Here is a 16,846-nt window from a genome sequence, read left to right as displayed (position 1 = left end):
TAACTGCAGGTTTCAAAAACAAACCAAAATCTTTTCTAGAGCATGCTGTTAGCAGTGCCAATGTCCTGGACCCGATTTATACACTGAATGCATAAATGTAATGTAAATAGGGTTGGGTATCGTTTGAATTTGAACGATTCCGATTCCGATTTCGATTCCTTGTTTCGATTCCGGTTCCTAAAGATTCTCGATTCTGATTCTTTTTTTAAGAGGCAGGGTCAAAAAAGTTTAGGATATTTTAAATGAGCTAGGTAACCAATGGTCTTTCTGAAGGAAATAGTCTGACCTTCTCCATCAATTTTAATTCTATGAACTTTTTACTTTTTATGAACTTTACTATGAATTTCTCACAGGGCTGTTTTCAACTACAATATAAATATCAAATCTATGAACTTGAATTTAGTTATGAATTTATTAATTTTATTATTTTATTTTTATTAAGTTTAGGCCTATATCATTTGATGCACCGATCGAAATTACTGAAAATTTGCCACAGAAACAGCAATTTACGCGCTTGTCTAGAAGGGAACCTTATATAGCCTATACGCAAATTTGTGTCTAACTTAGAATTTAGACCAGCTAAAATATATTGTTAGACCAAAAATATCTTATCAGTTAATTAAGTAATAAAGACATGTAATAAAGTAATAAAGAAATTTAATAAAAACAAAAAGACGTCTATTGCTTCAGCCTTATTCAAAGGCCGCAGAAACATGGGTTTGTTTGTTACGCACTTCAATCCATTCCACACCTGACGTTCTTGGTTTTCTTCCTATTTATTAAATACAGGCAATTGGTTGATGAAACATTGATTGAAATTAAGATACAATTTCTACAAAACGAAATTCACTTTAAAGAAAGACTTACTATAAAACAAAACTTAATGAAGTGGTCAAACTCGCATGCATGTCTCCCAACATCGCGCATCCGTCATGATGTTCACTTTTCATAATCAAAACATAGCCTAGGTGAAATTTAAAAAATAATAGCCTAATAATATTAGGCTATAGCCCAATATTTAAATATAAATATGAAACTTACTAAATTGGCTATTTTTATCCCTCTGGCCGACGAATGCGCTGGCGCGTTCTGATGGATTTTTTCCTCATGACAGCTGAAACAACTTAAAACAGGCCTTCCGTCATTTTTGGCGATTGCCTAGATTAGTGCAAGACTACAAATGGTCTACTTTTATTTGTGCATGCTCACAATAACAACAAAACCTTGTGCTTTTGTAAAATAAAATAAATAAAAAACAGGGTGCGCTTTCAGCATGTCTCTCTGCAAGAATCTTTCTGAAACGTCTCAAAAGTGAACTTAAACTCAGCGAATAATTGTACCTAAAAGAAAGAAACATCTCCATTCGAAAAGAAATTTGTAGGTCTGTGTTAAATAAGAGGCGATCTATCCGCTGGAGTGTGTTGTTTCTGAAATCATGGCCAGTGCTCGTTGCTGCTGTTATCAGTTCTCATGCAACAGACAATTGAGCGTTTTGTTCTGGTAAAAGCACAAAACAAAATGCACACAACGTGTCCTTGCTCTTGATGTACAATCACTGATGAACAACTTTGGTTTTAATGAGGAAATTAGCCTAAATATTTATTCCTGCCGGTATTTTAGTCTGCGATATCAAAATCACTAAACATATAGCCTAGGCTATATAGCATATATAATATTATTCAATAATAAAATCAAATGAATCAGTGCAATGACAATTCACCACATGATTCACTGTTAAATCAGCTTTTGTAAACTGTGGTTGAGACGGACTCAGGTGCACAACAAATTTTAATACATGACATCACTGCATTGGGGGAGGGGCCCATCTCATTCTTTGTGGGGGGGGGGCTCACAGACATGCGGTACGCCACTGCTCTGAGGTGCTTTATCATGTTCGACGTGCACCCTCCTATGCACGAAACAATCTTGCCGCAAATGTTGCATTTTGCCGAGATTTTGTTCTGTTTAGACAAGTGAAGCCACACTTTGGACCGCTGACGCACGCTATCCATGTCCGACTCGCTCGGTTATGCCAACACTTCCGGTGGACGCTTTCTTCGTTGGTGTTCAGCGGTTTCTTCTTCCAGTCGGCGGACTGTGAATCGAAACTAGGAATCGAAATTTAAACTTTTGAACGATTCCGGGAAAATCGCAAAGCTAGTCCCGGTTCCAATCGATACTCGATACTGGATACCCAAGCCTAAATGTAAATAGAGTGAAACTCAAGAAGACTCTTTGTTATCAATCTGTTGTAAAACATAATAGTAATGTAGCATCAATTAACTAATCAGTATTAGTTAATGAATTGTTTAGAACCATTAAAAATACTTTTAATTGAAAGCTGTTGCTTTGTGGTTGCTAAGGCGTTGTGATTGGTAGGCGCTAAGTGGTTGCATTCTGTCTTTATGATCTCATAGAGTTGTCAAAAGTACTGTATGGAAGAGGATTAGGGCCAAGCAATAATAAAAAAATAAAACCTTGAGATTAAAAAAATCTTGAGATTAAAGTTGTTAAATTTGAGAAAAAAAGTCGAAATAAAATGTTGAGAATAAACTCGTTAAATTACAAGAAAAAACTCATTAAATTTCGAGAAAAAGGTTGAGATAAAATGTTGAGATTAAAGTTGTTAAATTTCGGGAAAAAATTCGTTAAATTTCAAGAAAAAAGTCGTGATAAAATGTTGAGAATAAAGTCATTAAATTACGAGAAAAAAGTCATTAAATTACGAGAACAAATTCGTTAAATTATGAGAAAAATGTCGATAAATTTCGAGAAAAAAGTCGAGATAAAATGTTGAGAATAAACTCATTAAATTATGAGAAAAAAGTCGTTAAATTTCGAGAACAAATTCGTTAAATTATGAGAAAAATGTCGTTAAATTTCAAGAAAAAAAGTCGAGATAAAATGTTGAGAATAAACTCATCAAATTATGAGAAAAAAGTCGTTAAATTACGAAATTACGACTTTATTCTCAACATTTTATCTAGACTTTTTTTCCCGAAACTTTTTTCTCATAATTTAATGAATTTGAGAAAGAACAGAAAAACTGTTTTATTCCAACTTCATGCATTCTTTTTTATCATCACTTGAATGAAGGTAAAAAGCAACATTTTGAACAAAAAGCTGAGAAAATCGCAACTACAGTGTGCATAAGCAAGGCTTTTATTGCTTTTTTCTGCTTCTTTTTCGTCTGTGTTTTGATCCAGAGATTCTGTACTTGTTCATAAGATGTGTAATGGCGTCCCCTACAGTATAACAATGAAAACATGGAAAGCCGGAAAATTCTGTCAGTGGCAGGGGAAGAGTTAAAAGAGTTAAAGGTGCTCTAAGCGATCCTGGATGGAGAAACTTCCTGTTGACGTTCGAAGTGTTTTCAAACAAAACAGAGGCTAGCTAGACCCTCCCTCCTCCTCCTCCCCTCCTTGCTTTCTGAAACAGTCATGAACGCGCATTTAAAATCACTCTTGTCGGTTATTGGCGGGCGCATATTTATTATGTTTTGTGGTCCAGGCTGCACCAGTTTGTTTTTATTGCCGTTTTCGGAGCTTGTGGCGACTACAGAGACCGTGTTTTTACAGTGTGTTCAGGGGACAGGCAGCTAGTGGATAGTGAGGAGATGTTTGCTGTATGTGACAAAAAAATATTTTGGCCTAAAAACACGTGACATCACTTAGAGCACCTTTAATTCTCATGAATAATGCAAAGAAAAGCTCAGAAACTGATGACATAGACGTGTACTCTCCAGCCACTGAAGCCAATCACCACTTCTAATTAACACATAGGCCTATATCTCATTGTTTGTGACGTTGGTTCAACTTTGCTTTTTAAACCGGAAGAACGAAATGGCTCAGAAAAGCAAAAAAATAACCACTTTCCCCTTAATAATAAACATAATGAATGCTATCGTTGTTTTCATTGATGTGAAACCAGTACATATCTGTTAACATCTCAAAAAATGTGTTTTGGAGTTTTATGACCCTTTAATGTGAGTGGACACAACCACATTAACCCTCTACTGCACACATGTTGATGGCACATGAAAAAGAAAAAAAATCTTCCACATCATTTTTGGTTCATTTGGGAGCATTTTATCGATAAAAAAATTTTCCCCCTACCCTCCCCCAACCCCAAAATATTTTTTCATTGCCTCAGGGCAACGTTGTGCAACAATGGTACAGAGTCATAGAGAAAATTATCATCAAAATCAATTTTTTTTTTTTTTTTTAATTCAAGAAATCATTTAGTAAAAAGGGAAAAACACTTCAAAGACATTGATATATTGAATTTGATACATGCATAGGTCTGTATCATGTAGTGTGCTATGCCATATAATGTACTTCATGTAATAAGATTTCTTCTCTGCTGTGACATAGTGGTGTATGTTACAATTTTTGTTACAAGGTACTGTCTAAAACCTCCTCGAAAAGTACCCCTTATCGCACAACGTTGCCCTGAGGCAACGAAAAGAAAAACTGAATTTCTGAACATGCAAAATAAAATAAAAAAATTCATAAAACCTGACAAAAGGCTTCTCTACACCTTCATACACACACACATATTTTTTATGTACAGTTCATGTCGTTTTAAATAAGATTACTAAAGCAAATAATATTGCCTTCTTCTCACACCATGTGCTCCTGTGACCATGTGTCAGAACAGGACGTCCCACCTTTAAATGGTGCTTGATATTGACTCCAACACCTTACTGGACTGTTATTTGGTACTTTCTCGACCTTTCTAATTGGTTGTAATCATTTAAAGAAAAATGTACTAAACATAGGGCTTAAGAAAACTTTCCGTTGCCTGAGGGCAACACTGTGCTGTAGAGGGTTAATTTTCGCCATTTTATGTGATCATGTCAACAAGCATATTGTTGTTGAAGAAGAACGTTTTAAATTAAATTAAATTTGATTCTTTCATTATTAGTGGTGTATTATTATTATTATTATTATTATTAAGCATTTTTGTCAGTTATAATGTGCATTTGAAAACACAACGCCAACAATCTTCCCAAATTTGTTATAAGAGTTGTTTATAAATCTGTTGTCAACAAAAGAGAAAAAAGGTTCTCCTGTAGTTTTAAAGCTCTATGGTTTAACGTTTGAAAGCAAAGACATTAAAACTGCAAAGAATATTAGTATTGTAATTTTACAGTTGTTTTGTAAAATAAAATGCTATATAAAATATGAATAATATTAAAATACTCAAATATTAAATACTTTCTTTTTTTACCATTCAACCGTATTCTATAACTATAATATTTCTTAGTTTTTTTGTTTTGTTTTGTTTGTTTTTTCACATGCTCACATGTCTCATATGTAACAGTATTGTTTCCCATGTGCAGAATCTTTATGTGATCACAGGTGAGAGTGAACAGAACCACATGAACTTTATGCGCACTCACATGTGTGCAGATATTTAATGACGGACCCTTACATGAAAACGTGACATACACAGGAGGTTCCACACCGTTCTGACAAACTGGTGCACCGTCCGTCAATCTTTGAAAACAAACAGGGCTGCTCCAATTATTGATACACAGATTGATTAAACTCACACTCTGGGGAAATGGAAAGCTATTTTTAGACTTCTTATCTAGGGGGAGAGATAGAGAATGAAATGGAGTGAGACAGGTAGGAGAGCGGGCACAGATAACTGCTTCAAGGTTAATAAGAATGATGGCCATAGAAATCTGATAAGACACTCTCCTACCTACAACTCCCTGCCTCTCCCTATCTCTCTTTTACCCATTTCACATATTTCATAATGTCTAAAATGAGCTGGTGTATGTGTTTGATAATGGTAATAATAATAAGGTAATACTATTTGAATATAACATAGTTTAATAATATAATACAGTGCTGTGAAAATTTATTTTTTTGTTCTTGTTCTTCAACATTGTTGGACATACTGAGGTTTAACTGGCATTTCATCAATGTTAATAGATAAAAAGGCCATATAATTCAACAAATGGCACCTGGATTATACATTTTGTAACAAATATATGAACAAATATTGCCTTTTCTTGTGTGGCAAAAGTGCAAGTACACCCCTAACATCATGAAATCATATACTACCATTCAAATGTTTGGGTCAATAAGATTATTATTATTATCATTATTATTATTTAAAGAAATGAATAAAGTGACAGTAAAGACTTTTAAAGTGACAGTAAATGCCTTTACATTGTTACAATAGATTTCTATTTTAAATAAATGTTGTTCTTTTCAACTTTCTATTCAAGTATTCTGGAGAAGAAAAAAAAAAAAGCATCACAGTTTCCATTAAAATTCCATAGTTCCTTTATAATATACAATTTACCTCTGCAGATTTTTATTTAATTGATTTGATTGAAGTGTAAAGTTATTCTTATTATTCCAGTTCACACTGTATTTGTCACATCTGTTCTGGGTTTGAGTTTTGTTCTTGTTTGATTTGCACTGTTTCCCTCTCAGATTTCTTTGTCCCTGTTCATTAGTTACTATGGTTTTTGATTTGCCCTCATGTGTCTCACCTGTGTCTTGTTAAAGTGTTAGTTCACCCAAAAATGAAAATTATCTCATGATATACCTACCCTCAAGCTATCCTATGTGTATATGACTATATTTTGTAAACTTTTGTAAAGTTTTAAATATGGATATTTTTCTAACAAAAACTACATTGCTTTGCTTCAAAAGGACTTCATTAACCCCTTGGAATATATCTCCGATTGTGTTTATCTGAAAGAAGATGGCTTGAGGGTGAGTAAATCATGGGATCATTTTCATTTTTGTGTGAACTATCCCTTTAATTATCTAATTTAGTCCCTAGTGTTTCTCTGTGTATACGGTGGGTACAGAAAGTATTCAGACCCCCTTAAATTTTTCACTCTTTGTTATATTGCAGCCATTTGCTAAAATCATTTAAGTTCATTTTTTTTCCTCGTTAATGTACACACAGCACCCCATATTGACAGAAAAACACAGAATTGTTGACATTTTTGCAGATTTATTAAAAAAGAAAAACTGAAATATCACATTGTCCTAAGTATTCAGACCCTTTGCTCAGTATTTAGTAGAAGCACCCTTTTGATCTAATACAGCCATCTTTTTGGGTCAAGATGCAACAAGTTTTTCACACCTGGATTTGGGGATCCTCTGCCATTCCTCCTTGCAGATCCTCTCCAGTTCTGTCAGGTTGGATGGTAAACGTTGGTGGACAGCCATTTTTAGGTCTCTCCAGAGATGCTCAATTGGGTTTAAGTCAGGGCTCTGGCTGGGCCATTCAAGAAGAGTCACTGAGTTGTTGTGAAGTCACTCCTTTGTTATTTTAGCTGTGTGCTTAGGGTCATTGTCTTGTTGGAAGGTAAACCTTCGGCCCAGTCTGAGGTCCTGAGCACTCTGGAGAAGGTTTTCGTCCAGGATATCCCTGTACTTGGCCGCATTCATCTTTCCCTCGATTGCAACCAGTCGTCCTATCCCTGCAGCTGAAAAACACCCCCACAGCATGATGCTGCCACCACCATGCTTCACTGTTGGGACTGTATTGGACAGGTGATGAGCAGTGCCTGGTTTTCTCCACACATACCACTTAGAATTAAGGCCAAGATGTTCTATCTTGATCTCATCAGACCAGAGAATCTTATTTCTCACCATCTTGGAGTCCTTCAGGTGTTTTTAGCAAAAGCGGGCTTTCATGTGTCTTGCACTGAGGAGAGGCTTCCGTCGGGCCACTCTGCCATAAAGCCCCGACTGGTGGAGGGCTGCAGTGATGGTTGACTTTCTACAACTTTCTCCCATCTCCCGACTGCATCTCTGGAGCTCAGCCACAGTGATCTTTGGGTTCCTCTTTACCTCTCTCACCAAGGCTCTTCTCCCCCGATAGCTCAGTTTGGCCGGACGGCCAGCTCTAGGAAGGGTTCTGGTCGTCCCAAACGTCTTCCATTTAAGGATTATGGAGGCCACTGTGCTCTTAGGAACCTTAAGTGCAGCAGAAATTTTTGTAACCTTGGCCAGATCTGTGCCTTGCCACAATTCTGTCTCTGATCTCTTCAGGCAGTTCCTTTGACCTCATGATTCTCATTTGCTCTGACATGCACTGTGAGCTGTAAGGTCTTATATAGACAGGTGCGTGGGTTTTTCTTTTTTAATAAATCAGCAAAAATGTCAACAATTCTGTGTTTTTCTGTCAATATGGGCTGCTGTGTGTACATTAATGAGGAAAAAAAATGGCTGCAATATCACAAAGAGTGAAAAATTTAAGGGGGTCTGAATACTTTCCGTACCCTCTGTATATAGTCCTGATTTTCAGTTGTTCTTGGTCGGAGCTTGTCGATACTGTGGTTGTCCTGTTTCCTGTGTGTTTTTTTCTTCTTCTATATTTCATGAAAAAAATGCAAATTTGAGTTTATTGCTTATAGATCCAGCTCTTGCATGCTTGCATATAGATCCAGCTCTTTATTTTCATGTTTGCAACCCATTGCGTGACAGTATTCTGCATGTAGCAGATTCTTTTTGTGGCATTTGAACCTACAACCCTCCACCTACCAGCCCAGTTTTTTTTTAATACTAGGTTGCTGATATCACCATAACCCACATCACGACCCTCACTTCTGTTTTCAGAGCAGCGTGACACTCACCCTCTCCCCGTCCAGCAGCAGGTGCACTCTGAAGTTCATGCGATCCTCCAGGGACACCTCCTCATTCCTGTACAGGATCTGAAAGATCCGACTGAACACTCCACCATCATGAACCCCAGCGCTGCTGAAACTGCACTCGCCTGCCCAGACACAGAGAAAAGAAGGTAGATTAGTTTCTCCACTGTTCACATCAAAGCATCTCCAGTGAGAGATTCCCCACTGTGTGCACATCAGAGCATGTTCAGTGACGGGTCCCAGCAGAAAGAGAGATGTAGATGTGTTTCATTCATATTTAGTGTGTTGTTTTCTGACAGTGTATGGCAGGAATGTGATTTTGTATGTTTGGGGCTCTGAAATTGAGAGAAAGCAAAAAATCAAATGAAAATACTTGTGCTTATGCAGTGCCTGTAGGAATACAATTATTTTATCTAAATTGCAAGTCCTAGGCGGTACATGGAGAATAAGTGGAAAGCCTATAATATAAAATAATATAATATAATATAATATAATATAATATAATATAATATAATATAATATAATATAATATAATATAATATAATATAATATAATATAATATAATATAATATAATTCACACAAAAAAGTAGAATATTTTGTCATTTGTTCCTGTATAATTAAAACAAAAAATGTTTAAGAAACCCCCCAAAAAAACCTTGAAAAAAAATGGGCTATTTTTATTGTTTGTTTTTGTTTGTTTTCTGTTTTTCATCATTTTTAGCAGTCCCTGGTCAACGTTTGGAACATGAGGGTGAGTAAATTATGATCATATTTCATATTTGAGTGAAATCTTCCTATTTCTCCAGTTGAATTTTAGCAGAAACATCTGATAAAAGCTTCAAGATCAACATGAGGGCAATAAAAGTTTCCTCTAAGGAGAGAAAATCATGAATCTGTCCATCAAATCCAGCATTACTCGTCCCGTTTTTCTCTAACCTGACACTAAAACAGCCACCATCAAGGCCATAACCATCAAACGCCGGCCACTGGCTCCACGTCCACCCGGAGAGAGACCGAGATCTTGTCTGTGATGGATGACAGCACCTCAGTGGGGTTTCTCTTCAGTGGAGAGGATGATAGCGCATGTCAGTGAGGTGCTGAGCGAAACAGTGAGGGTCTCCCGTAAAGACAGACCCCTGCTGAGTCTGTCTGTCTCTTGCCTCTGTCTGTCTCTCTCTTTCTATATCTTTCTTCCTCGCTGTGTGTCACCAAAACAGTTCTGCAGTGCGCCGATGCCCCAGAGACGCAGAGAGAGAGAGAGAGAGAGAGAGAGTCGGACAGTAGTGTCTAATCTTGCCAGGGGATGTCATGTGGTGTGTATGTGTGTGTGTGTTTGATGGAGGGGAAGATTCAGAAACCGAGAAAAAAGATGATGGATAAGGTCAGTGTGTTTCTGACGAACACTATTTCAAGCCGTCTGACAGCAGTATGGAAATTCACAGCACTGCTCTGTAATGCGGCATATTGTATAATCTATAATATACCTTAAAGGGATAGTACATTCAAAATGAACATTTTGCCATTATTTAATCACCTTCAGGTTGTTAAAACCTGTATGACTTTTGTAAAACAAGAAAAGATGATTTATGATGAATATCCTGGATGCTATTTTCAACATAATGAACATGAAGGAGGCCAGGGGCTGTCAATCTCCAAAATATTGAAATTATTATTAAAAATGATCCTAAAAGTAGTCCATATGACTTGTGCACTCTTTCAAAGTCAATTGATAGCTTCATGTTAGAACAGACTGCAATTTAAGACTTTTTTTTAATACTTCCGACTTGATCTATTATGCTTTTTTACATGTTCAACTTTCTTTAGTGTGTAACTGCTGTTTTAGCATGAAAAAGGTCTGCAAAGTTACAAAGTACAAAGTCACACCAAAGGGAGTTATTATTTCTGAACTCCTTGAAACGCCTTGATTGTAGTCTTGAGTATTCTTCCAGAAATGTTAACACCACAATAGTCATCATTTAAATGATTCCCACCTAAGGCATACTCAAAAATGTGGTCATAAGCGTGACATTTCCGAGATGTGGTGCGTTCCAAATGGGATATATCACCCTCCGAAGGGCACTTCGGAGTGAAAACAATCATGGCTGCCATATTGAAGGGTCGTTCCAAACCGAAGTGCTCAAAACTAGCCACTTCAAAGGGCCCTTCAGAATGAAGGATTTCGAAGGGTACAACTGATGGACACTTCGGGCCCCCATGATCCTTTGCACAGGGAAGTTGTTTGACGTCACAGAATAGGTACAGGAGGTTAGGAGTTTGATTTTACCTATAAATGTGTATATATAGTATTTTTCTATACTGTAATATTTATATGAGTTAGATTTGGTACATTATTATAGTCAAAATGACACTGTACTTCAACAAAAATACTTTACAGCTCCCTTTATCAGTCCGTTCAAATGGTTCAAATACATGCACAATATACATTATATTTAAAGTAAAAGACCGACAGTAGCTTATGATGTTACAGTAAATGAATGCGTATTAATACAAAGAGTAAACCAGGGGGAAAAAGACGAAGGCGCCTCCTTGATTGATGCTGAAGTGCGTTCCAAAAAAATAGTTTTTTTTGACCCCTACACCTTTCATCCCTTCAAAGCTCTCACTCCGGAGGGTAAACCCTTTGAAGGGATTAGGGCATAGGGATGAACCCTTCCGATACTCAAAGTGGTTGACCAATCACAACACACTGGTCCAGCTGTCCAATCAAAGCACATTGCACTTTATAGAAGGAGGGGCTTCATATATATATATATATATATATATAATATATATATATATATATAGCTCCTATTTATATAGCTATATATATTTGACATTGTTGCAGCTCCTATATATATATATATATATATATATATATATATATATATATATATATATAAACTTTAAAGGGTTAGTTAACCCCAAAATGAAAATTCTTTCATTTATTACTTACCCTCATGCCGTTCCACACCCGTTACTAAAAACATATTTAAATCGGTTCATGTGAGTACAGTGGTTCAATATTAATATTATAAAGCGACGAGAATATTTTTGGAGCGCCAAAAAGAACTAAATAACGACTTATTTAGTGATGGCCGATTTCAAAACAATGCTTCAGGAAGCATCGGAGCACAGATGAATCAGTGTGTCGAATCTGCTGTTCGGAGCGCCAAAGTCACGTGATTTCAGCCGTTGGCAGTTTGACACGCGATCTGAATCATGATTCGACACACTGATTCATTAATTTGTGCTCCGATGCTTCATGAAGCATTGTTTTGAAATCGGCCATCACTAAATAAGTCGTTATTTTGATTTTTTGGCGCTCCAAAAATATTTTCGTCGCGTTATAATATTAATATTGAGCCACTGTACTGACATGAACAGATTTAAATATGTTTTTAGTTCCTTTATGGATCTTGAGAGAGGAAGTGTTCATTGCTCCCTATGGAGGACTTGGGTAAAGTTGGTTTTATATTCACACATTCGGACTTCTGATAAATTCAGACTTTCCAATAAATGTGCAATAAATTAATGTTTGCGAATTTTAAGCACCGACATGATATTGACAACCAACGATTGTCAACTTACAACATTTTTCACAGTCGATCAAAATAGGCAAGTATTGTTTTAATGGCATATTTACTTGTGAATGTCCACTGAATGTCCAATGTAGTGTGATTAACAAGGCTATTGAATACGGATGGCCGAATGTGCGAATATAAAACCAACTTTACCGAAGTCTATGGAGGCCTCACGGAGCTATAATACTATAATACTAAAATATCTTAATTTGTGTTCTGAAGATTAATGAAGGTCTTACGGGTGTGGAACGGCATGAGGGTGAGTAATAAATGACAGAATTTTCATTTTTGGGTGAACTAACCCTTTAAGGCCCTTTAAGACTTTTTCAGACTTTAGCACATTTATGAGAGAAGCTGCAACCTCTGATTGATGACTGAATCATTGTTTTAGGTTTAATATTTTTAATGAATCATTTAACCTGTTAGCCAGCATCTGTCATTTAACCTGTCAGCCCTCATTTCTTTCATCAGACTTCTCACTTCACCTTCTTTGAAACCGAATCAAATGCCCTTTGTGAAAAAAGAAACATTTCAGTAAGCTTTACATTTAAAAATTATTCGTAATAACAGCTAGATGGCACCCTGGCAGGTACATCTAGGACTAGCATGTAGCTTAGCACACCATCAATATATGACAATTTATGAGATTAAAACCAAGTTTTGACTTACTTTATATCACAAGTCGAGTGTTTTAAATAACCTTCTGTGATGTGATGTGGCATCGGATAAAAAAATCAGACCGAAAATATATTCTTTTATGGTATTCTGCACAATGAGAAAAGCTATCCCAATTAGCATTGCATTATAAACATAATCTATTGTTATGAAATACCCAACATGGCATGAAGAAAATTCAATCACAGATCATCTTTTTGCTTTTTGTGGTTCTTTTGTGTCTCCATCATTCAAAATTTCCCCTTTTGTGTTTCACAGCTGAAAGAAAGCCATACAAGTCTGGAACAGCATGGCACTGAGTAAACGAGAGAATTTTTATATTTGGGGGCGTTTGTTTCTGGCTGTATTGTCCTAGTGCAGAACATTTGTCACCATATATGCAAAAACTATTGATACAGCAAGATGTTTTTTGAGCAACATTTACAAAAGAATATACTCATTCATATACTAGTTCAGTTTCTGCAGCTGTCTGATAGCAGTATGGTAATTCACTGCACTGCAATCTGACACGTTGTACAGTCAGAATTAGCATTTTAGCTCATGTCTCCAGGGTTTAATTATCATATCATGTGACATATGATTCATTCTCTTCATACCTATAATATTGTTCCTGTTGTATGAAGCTGTAAGGTAAGCTAGATGTGTTAAAGGTGCCCTAGAATTAAATATTGAATTTATCTTGGCATAGTTGAATAACAAGAGTTCAGTACATGGAAAAACATACACTGAGTTTCAAACTCCATTGCTTCCTCCTTCTTATATAAATCTCATTTGTTTAAAAGACCTCAGAGGAACAGGCGAATCTCAACATAACACAGACTGTTACGTAACAGTCGGGGTGTGCGCCCCCAATATTTGCATATGCCAGCCCATGATCAAGCCATTAGACAAGGGCAGCCAGTATTAATGTCTGGATCTGTGCACAGCTGAATCATCAGACTAGGTAAGCAAGCAAGAACAATAGCGAAAAATGGCAGATGGAGCAATAATAACTGACATGATCCATGATAACATGATATTTTTAGTGATATTTGTGAATTGTCTTTCTAAATGTTTCGTTAGCATGTTGCTTATGTACTGTTAAATGTGGTTAAAGTTACCATCGTTTCTTACTGTATTCACGGAGACAAGAGAGCCGTCGCTGTTTTCATTAAACTCTTACAGTCTGTATAATGCATAAACACAACTTCATTCTTTATAAATCAATCCAACAGTGTGTAATGTTAGCTTTAGCCACGCAGCATAGCCTCAAACTCATTCAGAATCAAATGTAATACATCCAAATAAATTTTATACTCACATAATCCGATGTATGCATGCAGCATGCATGACGAACATCTTGTAAAGATCCATTTTGAGGGTTATATTAGCTGTGCAAACTGTGTTTATGCTGTTCAAGGCAAGCGCGAGCTCCGGGGGCGGGGAGCACGAGAATTAAAGGGGCCGCAACCAATAAATCGGTGCATAGTTAATGATGCCCCAAAATAGGCAGTTAAAAAAATTAATAAAAAAAAATCTATGGGGTATTTTGAGCTGAAAATTCACAGACACATTCAGGGGACACCTTAGACTTATATTACATCTTTTAAAAAGAAGTTCTAGGGCACCTTTAACTGTGGAGATTTTAATACACTGTTTTGACAGTGAGTATAGCACTGCATTATCTTTTTTTTTTACACGTGATAATGGCAGGAATAATGTGCATAATGAATAATAATACAGAGCGGGAAGCATCCAAAGCAGCGCAAGTTGAAGAAGAACTTAAAATGCAAAACGGAGTTTGTACTATTTTAACAGTTTAAATATTTTAACAGTAGAGAGCACACAGACACTGTAACACTTCAGTTTAGTTAGTCAGCCAGCCAGTTGTCCAGATGGCATTTTAAAACTGGAAATGAAATCGCTTCAGAGCCAGAATGACGGACATATCCAAAATGGCCGCTGATGCCAGTGAGTGTGAGAGTTTGATTCAAACCTCTGCTGGCGTTCAGTCAAACAAGCCACGCCAAGACTCAATGTCAGACAGAGGCCGCAGAGTTTTGCTGCCTAATACAGACACACACACACTGTAAATCCTCAATAAAGACATTAATATAAGATAGCTAAAGAAACACTGCTGTTCTCATATAACTAGAACTGAAACAAAATGAGCAACTGAATGAACAGGAAATACTTCATTTATTAGTGTCCTGGTTTGTTAGGACAAAGTAAAAAAAAAAAAAAAGAGATTTCAAAGGTTTTTTTTTTTTTAATTTTGTTGTAGTTTTGTTCCTGGTTTGGACACAGTTTTGCAGTTTTTTTGTATGTGTGTATTAAAAACCACTACTGTTTAAAAGTTTAGGGTCAGTACGATTTTTTTAATAAAAAATAATAATTTTATTCAGTAAAGTCGGATTAAATTGATCAAAAGTGAAAGATTTTTGCTTTAATTAACACTAACTAGCAATGAGCAAGACATTTGATTTGTTACAATATTTATTAATCTTTTCAGCATCAAATCAGCACATTAGAATAAGACTGCAATAATGGCATGTACTGTAGTGAATAATGTAAAGAAATGTGTCTTTTTTTTATAAATACCAGAAGAATCATAAGATCAGTCAGCAGACATCCAAAAACAAAATTCTAGTCTTGTTAGTACCTTGCATGTAAACAGAAGATGAAAGTGTGCTCAGAAGCTCATTACAGTGACGTGATGTCATTCGGATGACAGTATTTGATCTGTACTTCATAGTGTGCTGGAATCACGAGTATCTGTGGCTAACGCACTTTCTTATAACTGCAAAAGCAAAATTGGAAGTAATCGGCAGTCCCATTGGTAAATAGGAGTGATTAATTCTCAAAAATGTGTTTGGAAAGATATGACAAAGAAGGTTTCTTGACAATACTGTGTTGAAGAATACCCACAAGGATAGAGAACCAGACGTGTGTGTGTGTGTGTGTGTGTGTGTGTGTGTGTGTGTGGGTTAAATAGTTATTTAGGATCTTTTGAAAATGGTCTAAACAGGTGTCATACCAGCAGTGTGTACACTGATAATTGTGTGTGTGTGTGTGTGTGTGTGTGTGTGTGTGTGTGTGTGTGTGTGTGTGTGACTAGAAGCCGTCAATGTTGTGAAAACAGACTATATTTTAAGCTGACACTACATTGCGTCCTTGTCCCTGACTGCCGTCAGATGGCCATAAAACTAAAGCCATCTGTAGATTACTGTTTTGAGCACAAAGTGTGAGCTGAGAATGTGAGAAGAATGTAAGTTAGCACACAGAACAAACGTAAATTACATAGTGTGTATGTTTGTGTAACCAGGGGGGTTCAGGTCACAGAAAACCATGAGAAAATGTCTTTAATCATGCAGCAAAAATATTAACAGCAAATGCAAACCTTTATGTATAGTATGCTAGAATAAGCCAATGAGAGGCCATGTAGCCTATTCAAACATCCCACTTTGCAAAAACTAATTTCCTGGAGATGAGGTCTGTCTGTTCAAAAACGGCATAAAAAATAGCGTCGTTACAGAAGACTTTTTGACCCTTTGAATTACCTGTAGTTCAAGCTAGCCAGGTCCGCGGTTCCCTACACAAAACATTATTTTGTAGCGCGCCTCCCATCCAATAGCCTAGCGCAAAGAGCTTTGTGCTTTGTTACTCTTGATAAGAAACAAAGTCTCAGCTTCCAAATTATGTAGTTTTCACGAAATTCAAACAATAAATGGCGTTTGATACTCTTAAATGTGACGTGACGATGAATGAACATCAAAAGGTACGTTGAAAGATACAGTACAATTTACCGAAATGTAGTATGTCTCAGTTTGTGTTTAAACCCCGGAAAGATGTCAATAAAACAGCTTGGGAACAATATTTCACTTGCATTTACCTCAGGAAAGTTATCAGGTGTTCACAATTCTTTATTTAGCTAGAGAGGAGCATTTACTATGTTTAAAGGTGCCCTAGAATCAAAAT

General features: G+C 36.3%; 1 protein-coding gene across 1 annotated transcript in view; it reads right to left on the bottom strand.

Annotated features, from left to right (window-relative positions):
- The window catches only part of fam135b (family with sequence similarity 135 member B), a 63,428-nt gene that overhangs the window by 23,615 nt on the left and 22,967 nt on the right, over positions 1-16,846 (bottom strand). Inside the window, exon 4 of the mRNA XM_048202982.1 lies at positions 8,618-8,757. Within this exon, the coding sequence (XP_048058939.1) occupies positions 8,618-8,757 (140 nt within the window). The remainder of the gene's footprint in view (positions 1-8,617; positions 8,758-16,846) is intronic.

Source organism: Megalobrama amblycephala, linkage group LG9 (assembly GCF_018812025.1).
Source record: "Megalobrama amblycephala isolate DHTTF-2021 linkage group LG9, ASM1881202v1, whole genome shotgun sequence".
NCBI classification, from domain to species: domain Eukaryota; kingdom Metazoa; phylum Chordata; class Actinopteri; order Cypriniformes; family Xenocyprididae; genus Megalobrama; species Megalobrama amblycephala.
The sequence above is the reverse complement of the archived record's forward strand: the minus strand, read 5'-3'. Positions and strand labels throughout refer to the sequence as shown.